The 22,282-nt window shown below is 38.0% G+C and overlaps 2 protein-coding genes across 3 annotated transcripts; both read left to right on the forward strand.

Annotated features, from left to right (window-relative positions):
- Window positions 1-595: 595 nt before the first annotated feature.
- asb10 (ankyrin repeat and SOCS box containing 10) lies at window positions 596-12,582 on the forward strand. 2 transcript variants are annotated; one of them, XM_067377861.1, is made up of 5 exons: window positions 596-1,015; window positions 4,297-4,564; window positions 6,924-7,428; window positions 10,302-10,415; window positions 10,598-12,577. In XM_067377861.1, the coding sequence occupies exons 1-5, from the start codon at window positions 703-705 to the stop codon at window positions 10,781-10,783; spliced, it is 1,386 nt and encodes a 461-aa protein (XP_067233962.1). In that variant the 5' UTR covers window positions 596-702; the 3' UTR covers window positions 10,784-12,577. The 2 variants fall into 2 exon arrangements, with proteins under 2 accessions (XP_067233962.1, XP_067233964.1); XM_067377863.1 differs by lacking the exon at window positions 596-1,015 and adding an exon at window positions 1,133-1,576 and having other exon boundaries at window positions 10,598-12,582.
- A 2,800-nt stretch (window positions 12,583-15,382) lies between these two features.
- Window positions 15,383-18,231, forward strand: gbx1 (gastrulation brain homeobox 1). The gene is made up of 2 exons (XM_067378371.1): window positions 15,383-15,818; window positions 17,105-18,231. The coding sequence occupies exons 1-2, from the start codon at window positions 15,383-15,385 to the stop codon at window positions 17,617-17,619; spliced, it is 951 nt and encodes a 316-aa protein (XP_067234472.1). The 3' UTR covers window positions 17,620-18,231.
- The last annotated feature ends 4,051 nt before the right edge of the window (window positions 18,232-22,282 follow it).

Raw genomic sequence — 22,282 nt, forward strand, 5'->3', positions numbered from 1 at the left:
TAGATAGATAGATAGATAGATAGACCGACATATAGATAGACCGACATATAGATAGACCGACATATAGATAGATATATATAGATAGAATGACAGGCAGACAGATAGATAGATAGATAGATAGATAGATAGATAGATAGATAGATAGATAGATAGATAGATAGATAGATAGATAGACAGACAGACAGACAGACAGACAGACAGACAGACAGACAGACAGACAGATAGATAGATAGATAGATAGATAGATAGATAGATAGATAGATAGATAGATAGATAGATAGATAGATAGATTTTTTCTCAAGAATGACAGATAGATAACTAAAGGTTGAAAAGCATTGCAAAAATGAATTCAAATGTTTTTAATGTCACTGGCTTCCTAATTTAGGCTTCATAATTTATGAGTATATAATATAATTATGAGTTTTTGAAGCCCCTAAGAGTGTATTATATTGATCCGAAAACAAGGCTAACAAGGCAGAGCTGACCTGCTGGTAAACAATGAGTCACTGGCTTCTCTCTGTAGCGAACATAAACTGTAAAGTTATGTCCCACCCATGTGACACTGTAAAAATAGTCCCGATTGCAAGTGGCCAAGTTCCTACTCAGATATCAAAACAAGACCACTGAGCAGAAGGCCATTTAAAAGATCCCAGGCCTTTTAGTGTCTAGACCAAAAGAAGCTAGTGTGAAGATTGTATAGACATGTCTAGAAGGACTCCCATGTACAATCCAAGCTCTCTGCGCTCTTTAGAGCAGGAGAGGCTCCAGATGAGACTGGCTGCCCCGGTTCTCAGTGGGTACCTGCTGAGGAAAGAAGCTCGGGACAGAGGGACGTCTTCGAGGCAGACCGTGGGAAACCCTCCTATGGTGTGCCGAGACCTTGTTGTTCAAAACGCCCTGTACACTGGAAATGTAGAGGCCGTGAAAGAGCTATTCTCCAAAGGCTTTCCTTCAGACCTGCTCATCCAGCCACAGGGAGGAGACATGCGCTGGGTCGGAAATGGAAAAGTGAGAGGTAAGAGCAAGCTGCTTGAGTTGTTGTCAAGCTCAACTTTGTCTTCTAGAGCTTAGAGTATTTCAGTAGCCCCCAAGAGATCTGATTCGATTGTCACGATTACGTGAACTGATTACTTCGCAGATTGGCCAGACAGCCTCAGGTTTCTGGACCGTTCTAAAGGTCATGCCAGGCGTCCTTTAAATAGCCACTTTCTATAAACAGGCATCAGACTAACCAAACTTATTCAGGGCAAACATCTACAACATTGTGCCCTGTCTGAAAAGCAACCCAGACAATCAACACGAGTGGAAGCTGGATTCGTACCTGCTCCTTGCTTTACCTCGCTCATGGGGCCAAAGATTAAATTTCGCAAACAAAAGAAATATCGCAGCGACGTGATCGCAACGGCTCAAGCGTCAGGATTTATCCTCCAGTTCTGGAATGGGCTTCTGGTCGGAGATGACATCACTGTTATTAGTATCATCGATGACCCAGAATATGCCTATCTCATTGATGCCATATATGACACCAGCAACATAGAGGAGTGGAAGAACTTCAGGTTCAACTACAGAGGGCTAAGTATGTTACAGGGACACAAAATGATATGAAATTGTGTTTGGTGTTTGTTGTAATATAGATAAAATGATATTGCTATATACTGGAACAAAATAATTCTTGCTGCATGTTCAGTATACTTAAAGGCCAGAACACACTAAGCCGACGCTGACAAACTAGTGGCGATGAAAGCAGACTGCGGGGTTGGCTCACGTCGGCAGCGTCTGTGTCCAAAGTTGCCCTGACACACCAAACCAACGCTAAACAGCCGACGGCCAAGTAGCATGTCAGTTCTGCGCCTGCGTGAGATGAAATGCCTTTCCGTACCAGCAGGCGGCAGTAGCTGAACAGCCAATCAGAATGATCAGATGGACCGACGAGCTCCGACACCGATTCAGCATTTCGAATCGGCTGAAAAAAAAGCAGACGAGGACCAACTTCAGCCGACGGCGCGGAACACACTGAGAAAGCTTAGTCGGCCGGCGAAGAAAATCTGCCCGATGGCCGACCGTTGGCTTGGTGTGTTCCTGCCATAAAATAACACAATTGCTAAACATTTTACCACAACTGAATTATATATAATCAAAACTATATAGTCATATTTAAAAAAAAAACAAAAAAAAAAACAAGAACTAATAAGAATGACAAAAACACACTTCAAAATTAGTTAAACTTTAGATATAAAAATATATAAAATATAAAAGTAACTCAAAATATTAATAAAAACAGCTCACATTTTGGATGCTCAACAACAACAAAGCTGGAGAATCTCACGCAGCCAAAATGAGGATTGTCAGTAACGGTGTTCAGCCTGGAGTCGACACTGATGGAGAGACTCAGGAAGAAGTTACAACTTTTAGACGTTTCTGAACGGTTAGTGGATAAATGTATGTAGTTGCTGTGGAGTTGATTCAACTCATCGACTAGCATGTGCCGTCATGTTAATCTTTTGTGCAAATCCAGTGTTGAATTGACCCTCGTTTGTGAAGCAGTCCGGCGTAAAATGACAGCATGGCAACAACACTCTACTACAACAACTCTTCCTCTTCTCTAAAGCAGCCCAACATGGCTTCACCCCCTTTATTTTGGAGTTTGTGATGTCACTGACCCGGAAGAAGCTCATTGTAGTCCCTACCAGCCTAAAAAGCGAATTCTGTAAAAGAAAATATCTTCCTTTGCATTGAGCATTGTAACTTTGCAGATGTTGTTTATGCTCAAACAGCAACATCACACACTAACTAAAGTTAAAGTGAAATCCTAATTAAGACCCCTTTAAATGTCAATTTTTGTTAGCATCCAAAATTGTGATGTCAAAGGTGTACTAGAATGTCACACAATAGTTGTTTAGCCACAGACAATGCTTGCATCACTAAATATTTAAAGCAGAACTAAGTAGCTTTTTTTATCTTCATAAATAGTTTTCTAAGTCGTTATGATGGTTAATTGACTTGTGGTGCACTAACCCCCTCTGGCACGTCTACGCCAGAAAACAGCACTTGCAAGTTGAGCTGCGCCGACCCGACACAATCTCGCCTCATGTTCACGTTCACGCGAGAGTGACAAAATGCTTTATGGTAATTCAATATACACATAGCGACCTCACTTTATAAGACAATTTCGAAAATTACCCACCTCCATCGAGATTTCTTGTACTGTATTTGCAAAACTACTGCGCTGGTGAGCGTTGTAGTCATTGTAGTCCAGAGCTGCGCTTGGAGTATTTACGACAGTGTGATTCACTGAAGGAACCTGTAGGGGGAGCTTCGCAAATCTTACCGAGTTCCGCTTTAAGGTATGAGCTTTGAATCATCGCAGAAACTTCTGCTTCTGAGTGAAAGAATGTCATCTGGAATGATGGAGAATATTATTTTTTACAATGTTTTACACTTGAGACAGAACACATTTACAGTATGTGGTGACATTTGTACAGACTGATAAAATAATCTTATAAATATGCAATCAAGAATGTTATCCCAGGGTTTGCATGCATACAGTATGAAATCTAAAAACCTGACTACCCAGAATAAATCATTAGCACAGAATATAGCATAAAACGGTGTGAAATTTCAAGTGTGGACAAAATAATTTATTAACTAATTTAATAATGAATCATTTTTGTTCTCAAAGATCATTTTGTCATGCGTTGTGTCTAAGTATCACAGCAATGTATACATTCCTGTGCACATACACAAGTGCTCAAACTTTGCCACACTATAGCGCATCTTCATTTCCAGTATTTCCACGTCAGACTCGCCTGCTGTCATAGTTATTTGTTCCCCTATGTGTTCTGGTTACACATAGATTGCTCTCTTCTTATTGCAGTCACCCCGACTGTGTCTTTGAGGTTGTTTCGAGGTCTTTTTTATGAGTTTGTGTTTGTTTGTTCCCTTGAAACTTGATAAAATACTGATCACAAAAAAATGATCTAAAAATCTACTTTTCTTGGTGTGATACATTATGAACTGACTTTCCGCACTGTCATTTTACAAGTAAAGAAACTGGACGAGATTGTCTGCTCATGTCCATCATGACATCTGCTAACTTATTAGTCTATAAGAAGAACACACTGTAAGTGTCAGAGGCATTACTGTATGCTGGCACTTTGGTTGGCATCCACACAAACTGAGCAAAAATCTCCAGTCATGTTCATGATTTCCTGATCTAAAGTTGTACAGTTGAAAATGAACTGCAATATTGAACATCGAAATCTTCAGATAATCTCATTATCGTGCTCTTTTGTTCAGGACTGTGGTCACTGACATACGAACAAGAGCTGACCACGCCACTGCACATCACCGCTGGCCGGGGTTTCACCGAATGTCTGCGGCATCTCCTCCTGAGGGGCGCTCGAGTGGACCTGGCACCTGGGGGCAACACTGCCCTGCATGAGGCCTGTGAGGAGTGCCAGCCTGAGTGCGCCAAGCTGTTGCTGCAGTACGGAGCCAATGCCAACGCAACCAATGAAGACGGGCAGATGCCCCTGCACGTGTGCACTGAACTCGACTCCCTTGAGTAAGTGCTCGTTCAGTGCTGTGATTACAGGAAATCCTGTGGTGAACTTCGCTATTTCAAATGATTGTCAGATTGACACTTGAAATGAAGGTACACCACTGCTCAAAAGTTTGGAATAATTATGATTTTTGTTTGTTTTTGAAAGAAGTCTCTGATGCTCGCCAAGGCTGCATTTATTTGATTAAAAATATAGTAAAAACAAATATTGTGAAATATTATTACAATTTAAAACTACTGTTTTCTATTTGAATATATTTCACAATGAAATTTATTCCTTTGATGCAAAGCTGAATTTCCAGCATCATTACTCCAGTCTTTAGTGTCACATGATCCTGCAGAAATCATTCTAATATGCTGATTTTAATATTAATATTTTTATCAATGCTTGTGAGGAAACCGTGAATCAATTTTTTTATATTGTTCATACATCTATGTGGTGTTTTTAATATGCTTTAAGACATACCATGTGCAATTCATTAGTCAACACCATTGCTGAGTATTTTCTCTTTGAAACTGCAGCATTCTCAAAACGCGATTCAAAATCGCTGGTGTTTCTTACGGCATAAACTACCTTGTAACCAATCATGTCAATGTGCCGGCGGACTTTAGCATATCTGAGCGGATCTCTGGGCTTGTGCCAATGAGTGGAGGCGGGGCTAATTAGCATATTCATAGATCCGCGTACACTTAGGGTACGTTTACACGACGCAATGTACTAAAAACAGAATTTTTTTTCTTTGTACAGATGACAACGTTATCAAAACTATCCCTGTTCACACATCCGCAAAAATGGCTAAAAATGCTGTATTACGCTAGACTGGGTAAACCCAGCCTGATCTGCTGGCGATTTGATTTCACCCGGCAACTCAGTCTGGAAACCCGTACATTCATTTCTGCTGCATCTGTTACACTTTTGCGGGAACCAATCACAGACTGGCTTATCCACCTTGCTCGCTATTGGCGGGTACAGAGCTCTTTCTATGGCTCTGGGCGTGTATAACACGATGACGTCTCTCGCACGACGGTCAATCCAATTCCTTTTAACCTCTCAATGATGCTAAATGACTTCTTTAGTCTAGCAAACAAATCGCTCGACTGGGTGTAAATACCACTCACTTTCATGTTTTCTTGCACAACCTGCAAAAATCGCTTGATGCCATTGCTGCTTCTGCAAGCAAGAGTTTTCGCATCGCTCTGCAAAAGTATGTCACCTGGATTGTTGATCTGATTGGTTGAAGGACTATCCAATTGCGTGAATAATGCTCGTTGATCACGCCTCTTGTGCAGTAGGAAATATTTAGCAAACTCCCCAGACCAATGTTCAATTTTAAATTGAGCTTGGTCTGGTGATAGCCAGACAAGTGTTATGCATGCCAGACAAGTAGTTGGCGATTTCACTTTGTAAAGAAAGATTATGCGCCAAACACACAAGCCTATCCACCTTATTTTCATAGTTTACTGCACTTTGTTATTCTTCTCATTATTCCCCTATAGCAGCTAATATATCAGAAGTCTCGCACATTCACAGAAATACCTTAATTCTGCGTTGACAAATAAGGTGGATAGACTAAAGGTGCGTTCATGCCATATTGTAATTCTGGCTTGTAAAAAGCGTTTACATCCTCGTAGAGCTCGTAATTACTGGGAGTTTTCTCGTAGGGCTGGGTAAACTGGGAGTTATTTTGAAAGCTCTCACGTGTACCAAGTGGCCGCTGTGTCACCTGACCGCTGTAGATTAATTTAGGCATTGATCATGGTGCCATAGAAAAGCATAATTCCCATTTCAAGGACATTAACATCTCCAAATATAACGTCACGTGCTGTCATCTCAAGATTATGTTAATTACGCGGTGGCGTGAATGCAGCATCAACATTTTCACAAATTCGCGTTTTTGCAGTTTACACGGAGATGACAACGGTATTATTTTCAAAAACTTGCACTTTGAACCCTTTTTTCAAAAGTTTTCATGCCACCAAAACGCCGTTGTCATGTAAATGAACGGCCAAAACACATTTGATGTCATTTAAACAGCCCCTAAATGAAGCAAGGGTGTACATTCAATCTATTTTAAGGCATGCAGATTTTACACATCAAAAATGTCATTTTGGTGATAGAAGATGAGTTTTAAGGGAGAAAATTATTGACTACAGGGGGACTTTAAATTGTATTAATATTTCACAATATCACTGATTTTTTTTTTATCAGATAAACACAGCCTTGGTGAACATAAGTGAGTTCTTTCACAAACATTAAAAATCTTACTGACCCCAAACTTTTGTCCGGTAGTGTACTTGTAGACAATGTAGATTTTGAATGTGATATTGCCAGACTTTTGAAGATTTGTGTATGTTTTTCCAGGTGCGCCAAACTTCTACTTGCATTCGGCGCTTTGATCAACAGTCAAAGCTTGGATGAGAACGACACGCCCCTTCATGTGGCGGCCCGCCATGGCCTTCCTGGTCACGTGGAGCTCTACCTACAACATGGAGCTGCGCTAAACCTGCAAAACGATGAAGGAAACACACCTCTGAATGCCGCCTGCTCCCAGCCACAGGACTGCACATCTCTACAGCGCTACAGCCGTGTTTGTCACATGCTGGTGGCTGCTGGGGCCGATGTACAGGCCAGTGATGCAGACAAGCAGACTCCACTGCACATGGCATGTAAAAACGCTAACCCTGACGTGGTGGATCTACTGCTTAAGCATAAAGCCTTGGTCAACGAAATGGATTACGGTGGCGACGCACCAATGCATAACATCCTGAAGGTGGTGGCCTACAAGACGGACCATGAGCCCGAGAGGATCGTGCAGGCACTTCTCAATTACGGCTCCATCAGGGTGTGGCCTGGAGCTCTGCCCAAGGTCAGGATTGGTCAAGGACTTCCCTAGTCAAGAAATGCTAATGGGGTTTCTATCCTAATTTGGAACCAATCTTATTAGGAATAAAACTGGAACCCTTTAAAGTGCCCCTGTTAAACTTTTTCAAATATCACCTCCCAAGCAGTGTATAATATAGCTGTGTAAAATGTTTTTAATTTAATTTAAATGTTTAAAAAATTAATTTTAAAGATCAAAGTGCTTGACAAACAAACTTATTGTCTCCTAAAAGAAAGAATCAATTCTGAACTGCTGAAACGAGTCATCAGCAATCTCACTTCCTTTTACATACCAACGTAACAATGTAAAATATTTGCATAATGCCAGGTTATGGTCTTCATTGACTGCCCGCGAATGACATCTACTTTGACCCGCCCTCAAACAATGCAGTTGTAACTGAGGCCTGTACGAGTTTGTTTCGAGTTTTCAACATGTTGAGAAGACGCTGTTTTCAGCGCTGCGAATCCACTTTGCATGAATGTGGACTTGTGCTGGAATTGATACAGAAAACTGACGCCATCATTCGTATCACTGTGTATCAAGCACTGAGGGAGATTCGGAGCTGAAATTCAGATATAGTAAAGGGCGTTTAGTTTCCAACATGCTGTAAACAGTCAGCCAATTACAACAGATCAATCAGAGCAGAGTAGGCTCTCGGAAAGGAGGGGTTTAGAGAAGCCAAATCTTCAAACAAACCGTTTTCAGACTCTTTGAGAAATGAGGTGATATATACAATATATATTATGAGAAAATTAAAGTGTTTTTTGACCTTGGATGCATGTAAACCTATTGTAAGAGACTCTAAAACAAAATGAGGAACCTTTTAAATAACATAACATGGGCACTTTAATAATTATCTGATTGTCCCAATTCATGCTGGATATGCTAAAATGCCTTTTTTCAGTTTACGTTTTCAGAAATTTAGCTTATCCATTAGGTTCTTTTTTTTTTCGTTCTTATTTTGACTTATTTGTCTGATTATCTCAAGATTGGCTCCAAATTATGATTCAGTTTTTTTTTTTTATTAGGGGTATACACTACTGATATTTTTCACTTTTAGGATATTTTTATTCAGCAATGATGCATTCAATTCGACAAAGTGACAGTAAAGACATTTATAATGTTTCATAGAAGAATCCTGAAGAAAAAATATCACTGTTTCCACAAAGATATTAAACATGATATTAAGTGTTTTCAACATTGATAATACTAAGAAATGTTTCTTGAGAAGCAAATCTGCTGATAATATGATTTGCAAAAAGGGTTATTTCACCCAAAAATGAAAATTCTGTCATCATTTACTCACTTTCACTATACAACGAATTAATTGTATTTATGTTTAAACCATGTTGACTTCCAAACGTTCTTTTAAGTTTCAAAAAACAAAGCCATAGAATGGCATGAGAGTGAATAAATGACAGAATTTTCATTTTTGAGAGAACTATTCTTTCAAGAATCATACACAGTAAACTTGGGAACTAATCTTTTTGCCATTTATACAGAATGAACCCTTGTCTCAAGAAGACATCCATCTGCAGTCTGTAAATTACAGTTTTCTTAAGCACCCGAGAGATATTTATCCTATTCAACTAATTTATATAGAAATGAATTAACTCAAAACCATCATTAAAGTTCACCACAGCAGCATATGATAGTTTAGTTGTCACAAATACAGAAATAATCACTTTCAGATGAATTTATTTCTGTCTTTCAAAAGCGCACAGTTAAAAACACTTGACATCACGCATCCAATGAGTCCCACTTGTGCCAAATAAATTGCCTGAGTCTTAACGAGGCAAATGTTAATAGGAGATTAATTAGCAGTAATTGCAGAAATTCCCCACAATCCCCCAGAGGGGGGCCCAATCTGTTCATCAGCCCAAGTAGTTAATTATTCCATGCAATGTTCCCCCAAAAATACAACTTTCCACCTTTGACCTCCACAACACAGGTGGGGCTGTTGCACCAGGTGGAAACTGACAAAAAGCTGCTCATCTATGACTGGCTTCCCTGCATCTGAAATCACATACTCTCTTGAGTAGGTATTTTTTTGAATAAGTAATTACTTCACAACCACCAAATCTGGATGTACTACATTCGCCATGTTGTCATTATCATGTGACCTATCAATATCAGTTGCGTCGGTTCACTGCCATTCACAAATCCTCTTCCGTGGCCTCATAGGATAATAAAGTGTCCATATGCACAGGTACATTTAGCCTACTCTTTTATGAGGACTGAATTCAGGCATACTTCTTTTGTCACATACTATATAGTAGGGAAATATGTGATTTCGGATGAAGCCTGTTTGTTTATTGGGAAAGTGTTTCTTTAAGTTATTATTAGCAAAGCAAGATCTGGCCATTTGATTCCTTTGGATCTATTCTGTTGGTTTCTGAAGAACATTACATTTGGATCTATTTGCAGAGATAAATAAGACTTTATTCATATTTAATAGTTTGATTTCCCTTTTTTTAACATTTATGATATTTTTATTTAGCAAGGATACATTAAATTGGTCAAAAGTGACAGTAAAGACATTCATAATGTTATAAATTATTTCTTTTTCAAATAAATGCTGTTCTTTTGAACTTTCTATTCATCAAAGTATCCTGAGAAAAAAAGTATCAGTTTTCACAAAAATATTAAGCAGCACAACTTTGTCAACATTGATCATAATAAGAAATGTTTAGAATATATTAGAATGATTTCTGAGAAGACTAGAGTAATGATGCTAAATTACATTCTAAAATATATTTAAAACCGCTATAAACAAGATAAACAAGACTTGATTCTTCTCTGATAGTTTCATTTTCCTGTTTTGTTTGTTTGTTTATTCTCTAAAATATCTGACACAGGTGTTAAAATATTGCTGCACATCTCCACGAACAATAGAAGTGCTCTTCAACGCCTATGACCGCCTCAAAATCACTGACGCCTGGGTAGAAGCTGTTCCTCCTGAGGTCTTTCAGGTCAGATGATGTCAAACTTGTGATTTAAATATAATGTATTGAATATTTAAATGAATGTTAAAAAGCAAGTTTTATTAAAATAAACAGCACCTTAAAACTAACTAAACTAAAAACGTTTTTTCACTCAAAATCTCAAAATAATCTTCTCACAAAATCAGATTCAATATCTTGTTTTCGCACAGAAACACCGGGAATTCTACGAATCCCTGTTTGCACTGGCCCAAACTCCTCGATCTCTACAGCACCTGGCCCGCCACAGACTCCGAGCGTTTCTGGAAGGTCGCTTGCACTGGGTGATCCCTAAACTGGGTCTGCCAACCCTTCTTAAAAATTACATAATGCTGGCATTCAAAGACCATATGCACTGAGACACCACAAACCTGACACTGTAGAACACACAAGCATGCAGGGATTGAGTTTTGTACCATGAAGTCATTGAGTTTTGTTTCGTTTTTTGTGATTCTGAAGGATTCGTGATTGAAAATTGTCCTGTCTTCACCAAGGATGATACGATCAGGTGGTGATTTTATAGTAAATCATTAAACGGAGGTACTTCTTAATGCCAGTGTGTGAGTTTTTTGTTTAAAGTCGGCATGAAACGGAAGTTGCAATAGTCTTTTCTACCCTATTGTGATGTGGTGAATGTGATTTCACCAAGTGCAACATGTTCCTGAATCAACATTTCAATCAACCAATCAGATTTGAGAGTTTACAGTTTTACAGCCACACTGTAAAACCTAACAGTTGCTCTAACTAACCTTTTTAAGTTAACTTTACTTAATGGCCAACCATTTGTTGAAATTAAAACAATTTGCATGCTATGCCTTTGTTATTCAGAAAACCCAAGTTAAAATTACTTGACTGGTTTGAAATAACAGGCGGGGCAAAAGGTTTTTGAGGCGGGGCAATTCTCAAATCTAAATTTCCAGACAGGAATGGTGTTCCAAGATCAACAAAATATGTTGATTCAGGAACATGTCAACTTGGCAAAATCACAGTAAGCGTTGTGACGTATATGTATCAAAGTGAAATCGCTTCTTGAACAAGAATAAATGTAGCGCGGGAAATTGTCCACGGGGAAATGATTGGATGTTTGTGGTTTTCTATTGGGGGATCTTGTGTGAGTGACAGGTTGCCCCGCCCTCGCACCAGTAAACATCATCAGAGAAGAGATGTCGCTGCAGGAGGGAAGGGAAGCTATTTTGATTTAAAATTATGAGGGCATATGAATTTTAAAAAATAATTATGTGCACAGGCAAATCATTTATAATACCGCAATATTCCATAGGATTAAAAAACAAAACAAGAATAGCCTATTTGGTGTCATGGTGACTTTAAAATGTGTTTTACTATTACTGATATATATTTTAAAGCATTAAAAAAAAAAGATGAAAGTTTTTTTATGAGGAACAAAACAGGAGAAGGATGCATAAAGTCAGTTTATTAACTTCATATATTCAGTGAAACACACTTTCACCATTTCATGAGCAACCACAGAGGGGCGCCATGGAGCTCAAATGGAATCTGAACTCTTCTTGAAAGTTCTTACTGATAAGGAATTCATGCAAAATTGACAGTTTCTGAAAATATTTGAAACCATTCTGTATGCTTTAATGATTTAATTTTATTGTAAAAGAAATTTTTAGTATGTATTTGTATTTATGTAATTAATTTTAGCAGCTTTACTTAGGAGTCAATTTACGCAAATCACAACACATCAATGGGCCAACTAAAAATGCATTTAAAATATTTTTCCATTAAAAACAGATTGACATTTAAATGAAATGTTTCTTTTCATGACGAAAAGCTTCTATTCTATTGTGATCAGCGTAACTATTTAAAGTGCTTGATTTAATGCCTACACTGAGGCTTCGCTTACAATACAACATTGTATTATGATACATATCCAGATATGCTTGTTATATTTGATCACTATCATTATCCTTGTCAGCATCACCATAAGTGATTTCATCTTCATTTGTCTATTCTGCATCATATTTTATCTTCTCGGAGGAATAATAAGAAAATCTTGCTGTAACATTACAATTCTCTTTGTAGATTATGTGGATGAAAACTATATGATTTTTAAACTGTTAAGTATCACGTCAGTTTTTTTTTAATGGTTGTTATCCGGTCTGAAAGATGAGTGACATTGGATCATGCAGCCACATGTGGCTTTTCCTCCAGAGCAGCATTATGGAGATGAGTTGTTGTGTGGAAGTATTATGTGAATATGATTATGTTATGGAGAGGCATGAGCTTGAATGATAAACAACAAGTAAAGGCGGAGCGCAGAATGTGACAATGTGAGGGTCTCGTGTTTAATGATCCTGTCACCTTGACTCTTTAAAAACACAGTAGCGACAATGCAATGGGCATTTGACTAACGAGATTTCTCAGAACAAATTATGAATAATAATAATTATTATTATTATATTGTATTATTATCTTAGATTGAATACAGTGGGACACCTGATAATTTAGCTACTGTTGCTTAAAAAAATATGATCCAAATGTCATTAGTTTAGTTAGTGAATGCTTGTCTCACTTGACCTGTATTCATCACTGTATAACAAACACAATACATTTAGCACTATTTGGATTTATTAATTGTGCGTCAAAGATATAATAAAGCCTTGGTTTGCGCTTTTTTTCTTCATGTAGTGAAGAACAAAGGTGCAAAGCAATTGTCTACGAACAGATCTTTGATAAAAAAAGTCTCATATACGATGACCAAGAGGAGGGGGGGCTCTGATTGTGTCCCATTCAGGAGCGTGAGAGAGAGAGAGAGGGAGAGAGAGAACGCTGTCTGGTTTCAATAGATCAAAGAGCACTGCTCCTGAATGGAGTCATTTGCAATTATAAGAATAATTAGCATCTGTGGGTCCTCCATCGCTAATCAGAGTCGGAGGTGATGTGTTTATGTCCTCGCGCAATCAGACGGCCAGTTGGAGAGCTCGCGCCCCGCAGGACTCAATAGCGCCTAATCATCATCAGAAGTGAATTGGCATTTAAACGGTAAAATGATCTCCGATTAAATTAATGCTTAGCGGGGAAAGAGAAACCGCTCAGAGGGTGCAATTTTAGACCTCTTTTTCTTTGTTTTTCTTTTGTCGTTTTTTTTCTTCTTAAAATCTAAATTATATTCTCAACTATTAAAGGAAAGTATGATTACTTTTTCTCTTAAAGTCTTTTCCTTCTTAATTTTCTGTGTAGCTACTTAACATATTGTCAAATTATCTGTATGATTAATCAAGGACCTTTCCTCTGAATATCTGAAGGTACATGACGCTTTTTTTTTTTTTTTTTTTTAAAGTTATTTAAAAATAGGCCTACATTACAATGGATTATTATGTTTTCAAGTTATGAACTAGCCTACTGTCATTTTTATATCTTCCCCCTAGTTGATGTATGTTCGGAGATCATAAAAAAGAAAAATGTATCTTTAAAAGGCTTAGGGGAAAACAGACCCTTTAGACTCGGCTATGTGTCAAGGTCATTAAGTTAAAGTTTAATATATATGTATATATATATATATATATATATATATATATATATATATATATATATATATATATAAAAGTCAAATGAAGAAACTGCTTGTTATTCATGACCAGTGTGCGAATGGGACGACATTTTAAGGGAATTTCTGTCAGTAATTTTCAGAAGAGATCGTCTCGCGCGACTGAATCGTCGTTTCGCCTTCCTAACACTCGGCCTGACGTAAGCCATCTAAAAAAACTTTTTGTGATACACATACTTTCGATATAGCCTATTAATGTAGAATAAAGTTATAAATAATGACAGTTGGCTTACTTGTGTTTTGTGTAAGTTCCGCCTGGATCCCAACGGAAAGCGCTCGCGCTGCCTGCTGTTACTATGGTTACCCCTCAGGCGAACTAACCGCAATTTCTTTTCGCTAGCACTTAGCGAACTTGTAACTTTCTGAAAGTTATCTGAAAACGCCTTTGAAATGTATATATTTTACATTTCCACACAATTCGCACTCTATTCGTGAGTAAAAAGTCATGGAGTTTGTTTAAAAAAAGACATTTTGACAAAAAGGCTACATTTTTGTTAAAGTAGGTTAGCCTAGGTAATATGTAGCCTATAAGGATTAGCCTACATATAAGAACTTGACATTTTTCCTTCAAATAGATTAAGAAATTGCTCAATCGTCTAGAAAATCCATCTTTGAACACATAGCATATTTACACCCATATCTAGCCTAATACTTCCGTATTCTATATCAGTAAAGTGTTCACACAGATCTCCACATTCAAACGTCATTTCATCAGTAAAATCTCTCTCTTGGGGATAATTGTCGGCCAGATTCACTCTTTCTCCGAACAGAATAGAAAAGACTCTCTCTCACAAGAGGGTCGAAACATCTGCCTCTCCGCCCTCACGACTCCGATGCCATCGGCCTCTAAAAGAATCAACAAAAGAACCGTTGTTATATATCTTCCCTTGAATACAAAGTAATTACTTATCATCAATCAAAATTAATAATAGTTGATTGGGTTGGTGTGGTCAGCGCAGTCCCCTCACATTCGCTTTCCAGAGGAGGGGACTTGACCCACTGGGAAACTACCCCCCCTCTCTCTAGGCGGCCTAAAAAGTCAGGGACTGAATAAGGAAATGAAGCGTAATTTGAGGAAGATGGATGAGTCTCCAGGGCAACTCCCCCTTCTATCCTCTTGTATTGATGATAACCGAGAGAGAGAGAGAGAGAGAGAGTGCGAGAGCGCGCGCGCGAGAGAGTGTGAGAGAGGGGTGTGTGTGTGTTTGTCTCAGTATGTGACAAATAGAGGCTGAGACACTGAGAGCTCCACACAAAAAACGCATCAGGTCTCAGTCAGTTGGACGGCGAGGACCCTACAGGATAACCGTGGACCACATTTGGGTGATTTGTCTCAGAAGGCCACTGCACGGGATTTATACGACCAGACCGCGCTCAGTTCACCATGCAGAGACCGAGCGGTCCGGGCACGGCGTTTTCCATTGATTCTTTGATTGGCACTCCACAGCCCCGGCCGGGCCACCTGCTCTACACGGGCTACCCGATGTTTATGCCGTACCGACCGCTTATGATTCCACAAGCCCTGTCTCATTCGTCATTACCGTCGGGTATCCCTCCCTTGGCACCGTTGGCATCGTTCGCGGGGCGTCTGACCAACACTTTTTGCGCAGGTTTGGGGCAGGGGATGCCCTCCATGGTGGCGCTCACCACCACCCTGCCCAGTTTCTCGGACCCTCCAGATAGTTTCTATCCCCCGCAGGAGATCCCAGGACCGCGGTTAGGCGCGGACGGGACGGGGATGAACCGGCAGGAGAGCCCGCATGACGAGCTCAAGGGCTCCGAACTCCTCAATTTCACGGAAACTTTTCAGGCGGTCGCAGGTGAGCACCGGAGACAAACTCTCACTGACTGACAGGTGGATTAAATACGAGCACAGAAACTTCGAACATTCAAAATAAAAGTTCTGATTAGAATCAAAAGGGTTTCGCAGTCTGACGCCAAAAGTTCTAAAACAAACTTTTATTCTTTAGACCTTTAGAAAATACTGGTGAGTTACAACCCATAAACCAATATGCTGCTGAATATTAAAAAAAAAAAATACTTTTTTTACCTTAAAAAACCCTACACAATAAAATGGTTCTTGGTGCTCTTTTGGTGAACAAAGTTTTTTTTTTTTCTTAAACAGCGTTGAACTTCATTGAAAACTTTTTTTAATATCATCAACAAACACTGCATTATATAGGCTAATGGTTAAAAAAATTGATGTACATTCGAAATGTCATGAAACTTCACGTCATTTGGTTTCATGTATTTTTATGATATGAATGCACGTTAAAAATTATACATTTTTGAATTGGCTTTTGAATGAAAATTCACCTATGTCACATGTTTTAGACATTTATCATATTCTTAGGGACATCATAAAATTATTGAAATAGATGTCAACACATTTAAGCTTGAAAACATCCGTTTGATTTGTAGTCAGGCGGCACAGGCCTCACTCCGGCACAAGTGAGTTTCAAAACAATTATAATTAGGCTATATGTTTTGTGATATATATAGGCTATATATAGGCTATTAAAGTTGGAGTTTGAGCTGACTGAATCACAAAACAAACGAATCTATGTGAAGTTTCAGCGCACTGTTTATTTTTACTTCATCGTTGTGATATAAAAATATCTTTTCCCTCAACTGTCATTTCTACTCGAGCTTTTGAGTTTAAACACAATTTTCATAAACATTCTTCCTTAAAAAACAACGAACTTACAGATTAAATTTGCTTTTACAAATGTAAGGCATCAACTAAAGTCATTGGTTTGAATATGTAGGCCTTCACTGAAGATATAAAAATTATTTTATGCTCTTGTTAGATTTTATTAAGCTTCAGGATATTTATGAAATCACGTCTGTGCAATTAAAGTTTAAAATAAAGGGAGCATAAAGCAATTTTCTTTTTAGATCCGAGAATTAATTTCTACTCGATTTCGACTCGATCAATAATTAATTCGAGGTTGTCAAAAAGAACTTTTAACTGCACTTCGTCACTTTGGAACCACCTGTAATGCATCAGTTAAATTTCAATTGAGTTTAAATGTTTTACATAAATCTGACTAAATCTGTATAGATTATTTGAAACGCTAAATATCTTAATTTTCATTCTCTTCAGGCGAAACCAAACTCTACAGTTCAGACGACGAGAAACTGGACCTGAAATCAGCGGAGGCCGCGTGCAGTGACAGGGAGGACAGCTCAGCCGACAGCGAGAACGAAAGCTTCTCCGACGGGAACACCTGCGCCTCAGCGTCCCAGAAAGGCAAACTGAAAGGCGGCTCACAGGACGCGTTACCGCCGGCCGGCTCGGCGGGAAAGAGCCGGAGGAGGCGGACTGCTTTCACTAGCGAACAGCTGCTGGAACTCGAGAAGGAGTTTCACTGTAAGAAGTATCTGTCCCTCACCGAGCGCTCTCAGATCGCGCACGCGCTCAAACTCAGCGAGGTCCAGGTCAAAATCTGGTTCCAGAACCGCAGGGCCAAATGGAAACGGATCAAAGCCGGGAACGTCAACAACAGATCCGGGGAGCCTGTCCGGAACCCCAAAATCGTGGTGCCCATTCCCGTGCACGTCAACAGGTTCGCGGTTCGGAGTCAGCACCAACAGATCGAACCGGGCAGCAGGCCATGAACTCCTAATGAAAGTGACCCTGAACTCCTCAAACGAACATTTACGTGACCCACATTCCCACAGGTCAGGGGTCACACGGCACAGATGCATGAAGCACAGACCTTTCAGTATCTAGAAGGATATTCAGTGACTTTTAAATAACACCTTCGCAAATTAAAAACTCAAGGTTTATACAATGCTTAACGGATCGTCGGTTTATATACATCCGGTTCTGAATATATGAATTAGAGTTTATGATATTTGAATGTATATTGACACATGACCTGTTAAGCATTATAGTATTATAGCCTATATTTGACACTTTTATAGGCTGTTCAATATCGACATTACTTTCAGGTTTGTTCTTTTCCTTCTCTCCCCTAAAATTTCTTTATTTTTAATTTATTATTTTGTACATTTGTAAATATGAAATGTGTCCGTGCGACACACATGTGCACTATACGAGACTGTAAAGAGACATTTTTTAAAAAAAATAAGTATTTATAAGTTGCTGTCTTGTGAATTTTTGCATGTGTTGCCATTTGTTGTCTGATTTCCCGTATGGTTTTAACGGGCCGTTCTTGTTGTTTGGACCATTTTTGCATGTGCTCTTAAAGCGTTTCTGTCCCTTAGAGGCGGAATCTCCCCCAGTTCTTTGTGGAAGAAAAAAAGAAAAAAAAAACGGTGATGGAAATAAATAAGCTCAAGAACACAATGGAAGAGTGATATATTCACATCGACGTCACAATAAATATGGTGCAATATGGTTGCATAAAATTGGGAAAAAATTTATTCATTGTATGCATGTTTGTTCTTCTTAAATTCTGTTTCAGTTTTTATGCAAACGAATTAATTAATTATTGATTAACTCATTGATAGATATTTTTTTTAGCCTAAAGCATAAAGTGACTACTGGCAATTATTTATTGGCAACTATTTAATCATTTTTTATTTGTTCATTAATTTATTTACTCATCCACAAAAATAAATTTAGCATGCAATTATAAATTGTAATTAATATTACTAAATAATATGGCTTGATTTACAATAGTTTTCCACTAAAGATATAATCTAAAAGAACATGATGATTATTTATATATATATTCCACTGTTGAATATTTTCAATTTCAAGATATTACAAATTACACTAAATATTAATCTTGCAATATTTGTTTTAATGCACAGGTCACTAACTAAAATATCGATTTTCCTTTTTCTGGTTGAAACAGTTGTGGATCTTTTAAAGGTGTCTTTGCTCTTCTAAACATTCAGCAGATTGACTTTACTTGATGCATTTTGAGCAGGTAATAGAGCACATCTGTCATCAGTGTCAAGAGACCATGGGGTCTCAATAAAATCATTTTCCTTATATTAAAAATGAACATAAGTTTATTTTTTTATGAAGTAGGAATCATTGTGAAGCTTGAGCCTTCAGCATCGTCTTTTCCCTTTAAATCAGCATTATTGTTCTGAACCATTTCTTTTCTGTTTGGAAAAAAGACCAAAACAAACCAAACATTCAATATCCAGAGATCTTCATTCAATATATGATTATGGCAATATTTCATTTATATAATGTTGACATGAAACATTAACTTCACTATTTAGCCTTTACACAAGATGCATTTGATTTAATGAAAAACGTTATTTATCCAAATGATAAGACGAGACGGTCAAATGAAAGATTCTCAGACTCTAACTGCACGACAACCTTAATTGTGCTATAAAATATTTTCAAAAAATGTATTTAGTGCATCTGATTGTATAGTTTACTTGTTCCATAACTGACTTAAAAGTCTCACTATTTCCTTATTCCCTAAAAAAATGTCCAGGAGGGAATGTGAGAGTCAGTGGATATTACAAGCACGCATGTAATTGAGAAGGACCGACCCAAAGCAGCAGACAACAATCGTTTGCCTCCATGATGACCAGCACAGATCATCTAAAGAGAGAAAGAGTGTGTGAGAGAGAGAGGGGTTTTTGTTAATGAGCACAGGACTCATTTGTCTCTCTTTGGGAGGCCGTGCTGTCTCAGATGAGAGTGATGGAGCTCTATTACACTGGTCATATCCAACACACTGTAATGAACTTCAACATCAATCATTACAGGAGAGAGCGAGAGACCACGGTGGGTCTCTCTCTCTCTCTCTCGTTCAAGGGTCGAGTCTCATTCAGTCACTACAGTCACGCTCATCCTCATCCAGTGATGCTGGAACTGCTTTGAATGAAGGTAAACTATTCACATTTACGGTATGAATAAGGATGCTTTTATCCAACTTACATTGCATTCAAGATGCATGTTTTATTAGTTCATGCATTTCCTGGGAATCGAACCCATGACCTTGGTGTTGCTAGTGCCATGCTACTGTTTGAGCTCCTGCACTGGGAAAAAAACATTCATAGTGCATTTAGTATTATCTTTTTCAAGATTGTTCAATGTAATTTAATTAAAAGTCTTGGCCACATTATGCCATTATACATTATATTTTGTTAAATGAATAAAAATTAGTGTTAAATATATTAAAAATAATAACATATTTTTGGTAACACTTTATTTTAGGGTCTTAGTTGCTTATTATATGCATATTACTAGAATATTGGCTGTTTATTAGTACTTATAAAGCACATATTAATGCCTTATTCTGCATGACTTTATTCTACATTCTTAATCCTCTCAATACCTAAACTTAACAACTACCTTACTATTAATAAGCAGTATATAATAAGGCATATAATAAGTATGTGTTCACTATACTAAACTGTTAACATTTTTTTATTAAAAAACACTTTTTCTGCACTTTTGTCATGATTTCATGCTCAAATTTAATGGAAGAAGCTCAAATAAACCTGTGCTAAGAATATAGTGGTAATGAAGGCTGTTTTTGGTCTTATAGCAGCACATTTGGCCATAATTAAGCCGCCTTTTACTAATAAAAATTGCAAATGGAGACAAAAATTAAATAGTGCTGCTGCTGGAATAGAATGTTCTTGATATTAAAGTGAGTAGAACAGTCTTTACAATTGCTTACAAAAGAGATGGTTTTAGCTAGTTTAAGCAAGTCTCATAGCCTCACCAGAAGAAACCCCCTTTAAAAAACATTTAAAACCAGCAGGGAAGACTAGTTAAAGGATTAGTTCACTTCAGAATACAAATTTCCTGATAATTTACTCACCCCCATGTCATCCAAGATGTGTTTCTTTCTTCAGTCGAAAAGAAATGAAGGTTTTTGAGGAAAACATTCCAGGATTTTTCTCCATATAGCGGACTTCAACGGTTACCAACAGGTTGAAGGTCCAAATGTCAGTTTCAGTGGAGCTTCAAAGAGCTCTACATGATCCCAGACAAGGAATAAGAGTCTTATCTATAGATAAAAAATAAAAATATTTCTGCCTACGTCACGTGTGACCTTTCCAGCGTGATTACATAATGCATGGCACATCACAGAGCAGTGCAGGATGAGCATTATAGTTAAAAAGTATAAATTTTTATTTTATTTTTTTTATCGGACAAGATTTCGCTAGATGAGACTCTTATTCCTCGTCTGGGATCATGTAGAGCTCTTTGAAGCTGCACTGAAACTGACATTTGGACCTTCAACCCGTTGAACCCCAATGAAGTCCACTATATGGAGAAAAATCCTGGAATGTTTTAATCAAAAACCTTAATTTCTTTTCGACTAAAGAAAGAAAGACATCTTGGATGACATGGAGGTGAGTAAATTATCAGGAAATTTGTATTCTGAAGTGAACTAATCTTTTAAAACCAGCAAACCAGTTTAGGCTGGTTTAAGTGATGATTTCTCAGCAGAAATCTAGGCGTAGGCCATATACACACTGGAAAGTTTTAGGAATGATAACAGTATCTAAATCTAAATTACTATTGAGTACAGGAGTCACACCTGGAATGATTGGCACAGTGGTAACCATAGCAACAGGTTGTTGTCTCATGGATCCAACAATTATACTTTTGACCAAAGTATATTAGCAACCGGAGGCATGTTACTTTTATTTTTTCAGTCACCATGTTTTGTTTAAACTGATCTCCAGAGCATCAAGAAGAAGACCACTGTACACTTTAAACAATTATTTTCATGATTTGTGATCACATTTTTTCTTTTGTCAAATAAACTTAATTAATTCAATTACATATTTTGAGTTTCTGTTGATTAAACCAATCACCTTCATTGTATTAACTCAAAATTTGAACGCAGCCAGGTAACTTACTTTTTCAAGTCAAACCAGCAGTTCTTTTTATAGCGTATTTTGCTGCATTTGTCATGTGATTTTATCTCAAAGCGACTTAAATTGCATTGAACGTTTTTTTTTTTTTTTTTAATCAGTTCATGCATTCCCTGGGAATCGAACCCATGACTTGGTTGATGAAGTATGAACGTAACTGGAAGCTGCTTTCATGGCTAGAAACAGCAACAGGATGCCAAGTGTAACGTACCATGATGTATGACACACCAACAATGTTTTCTCTCATAAGTGCTAATAGCGACGACGAAAGCCACACTGAGATGAGAAGCCACGCCCTTCATAAAACTGCACACTGACCTTCTGAAAGACTCCAGCACAACCTGTCGCAAAGCTCACGTCTTTACATTCAGACCTTGTTTTTCTAATTTTTGAAATGAAGCTCACTTGAAGTCGGCATGAAGTGGAAGTTTCTTTTCTTGCCTGT

This window comes from Chanodichthys erythropterus, chromosome 23, assembly GCF_024489055.1.
Source record: "Chanodichthys erythropterus isolate Z2021 chromosome 23, ASM2448905v1, whole genome shotgun sequence".
Taxonomy (NCBI): Eukaryota; Metazoa; Chordata; class Actinopteri; order Cypriniformes; family Xenocyprididae; genus Chanodichthys; species Chanodichthys erythropterus.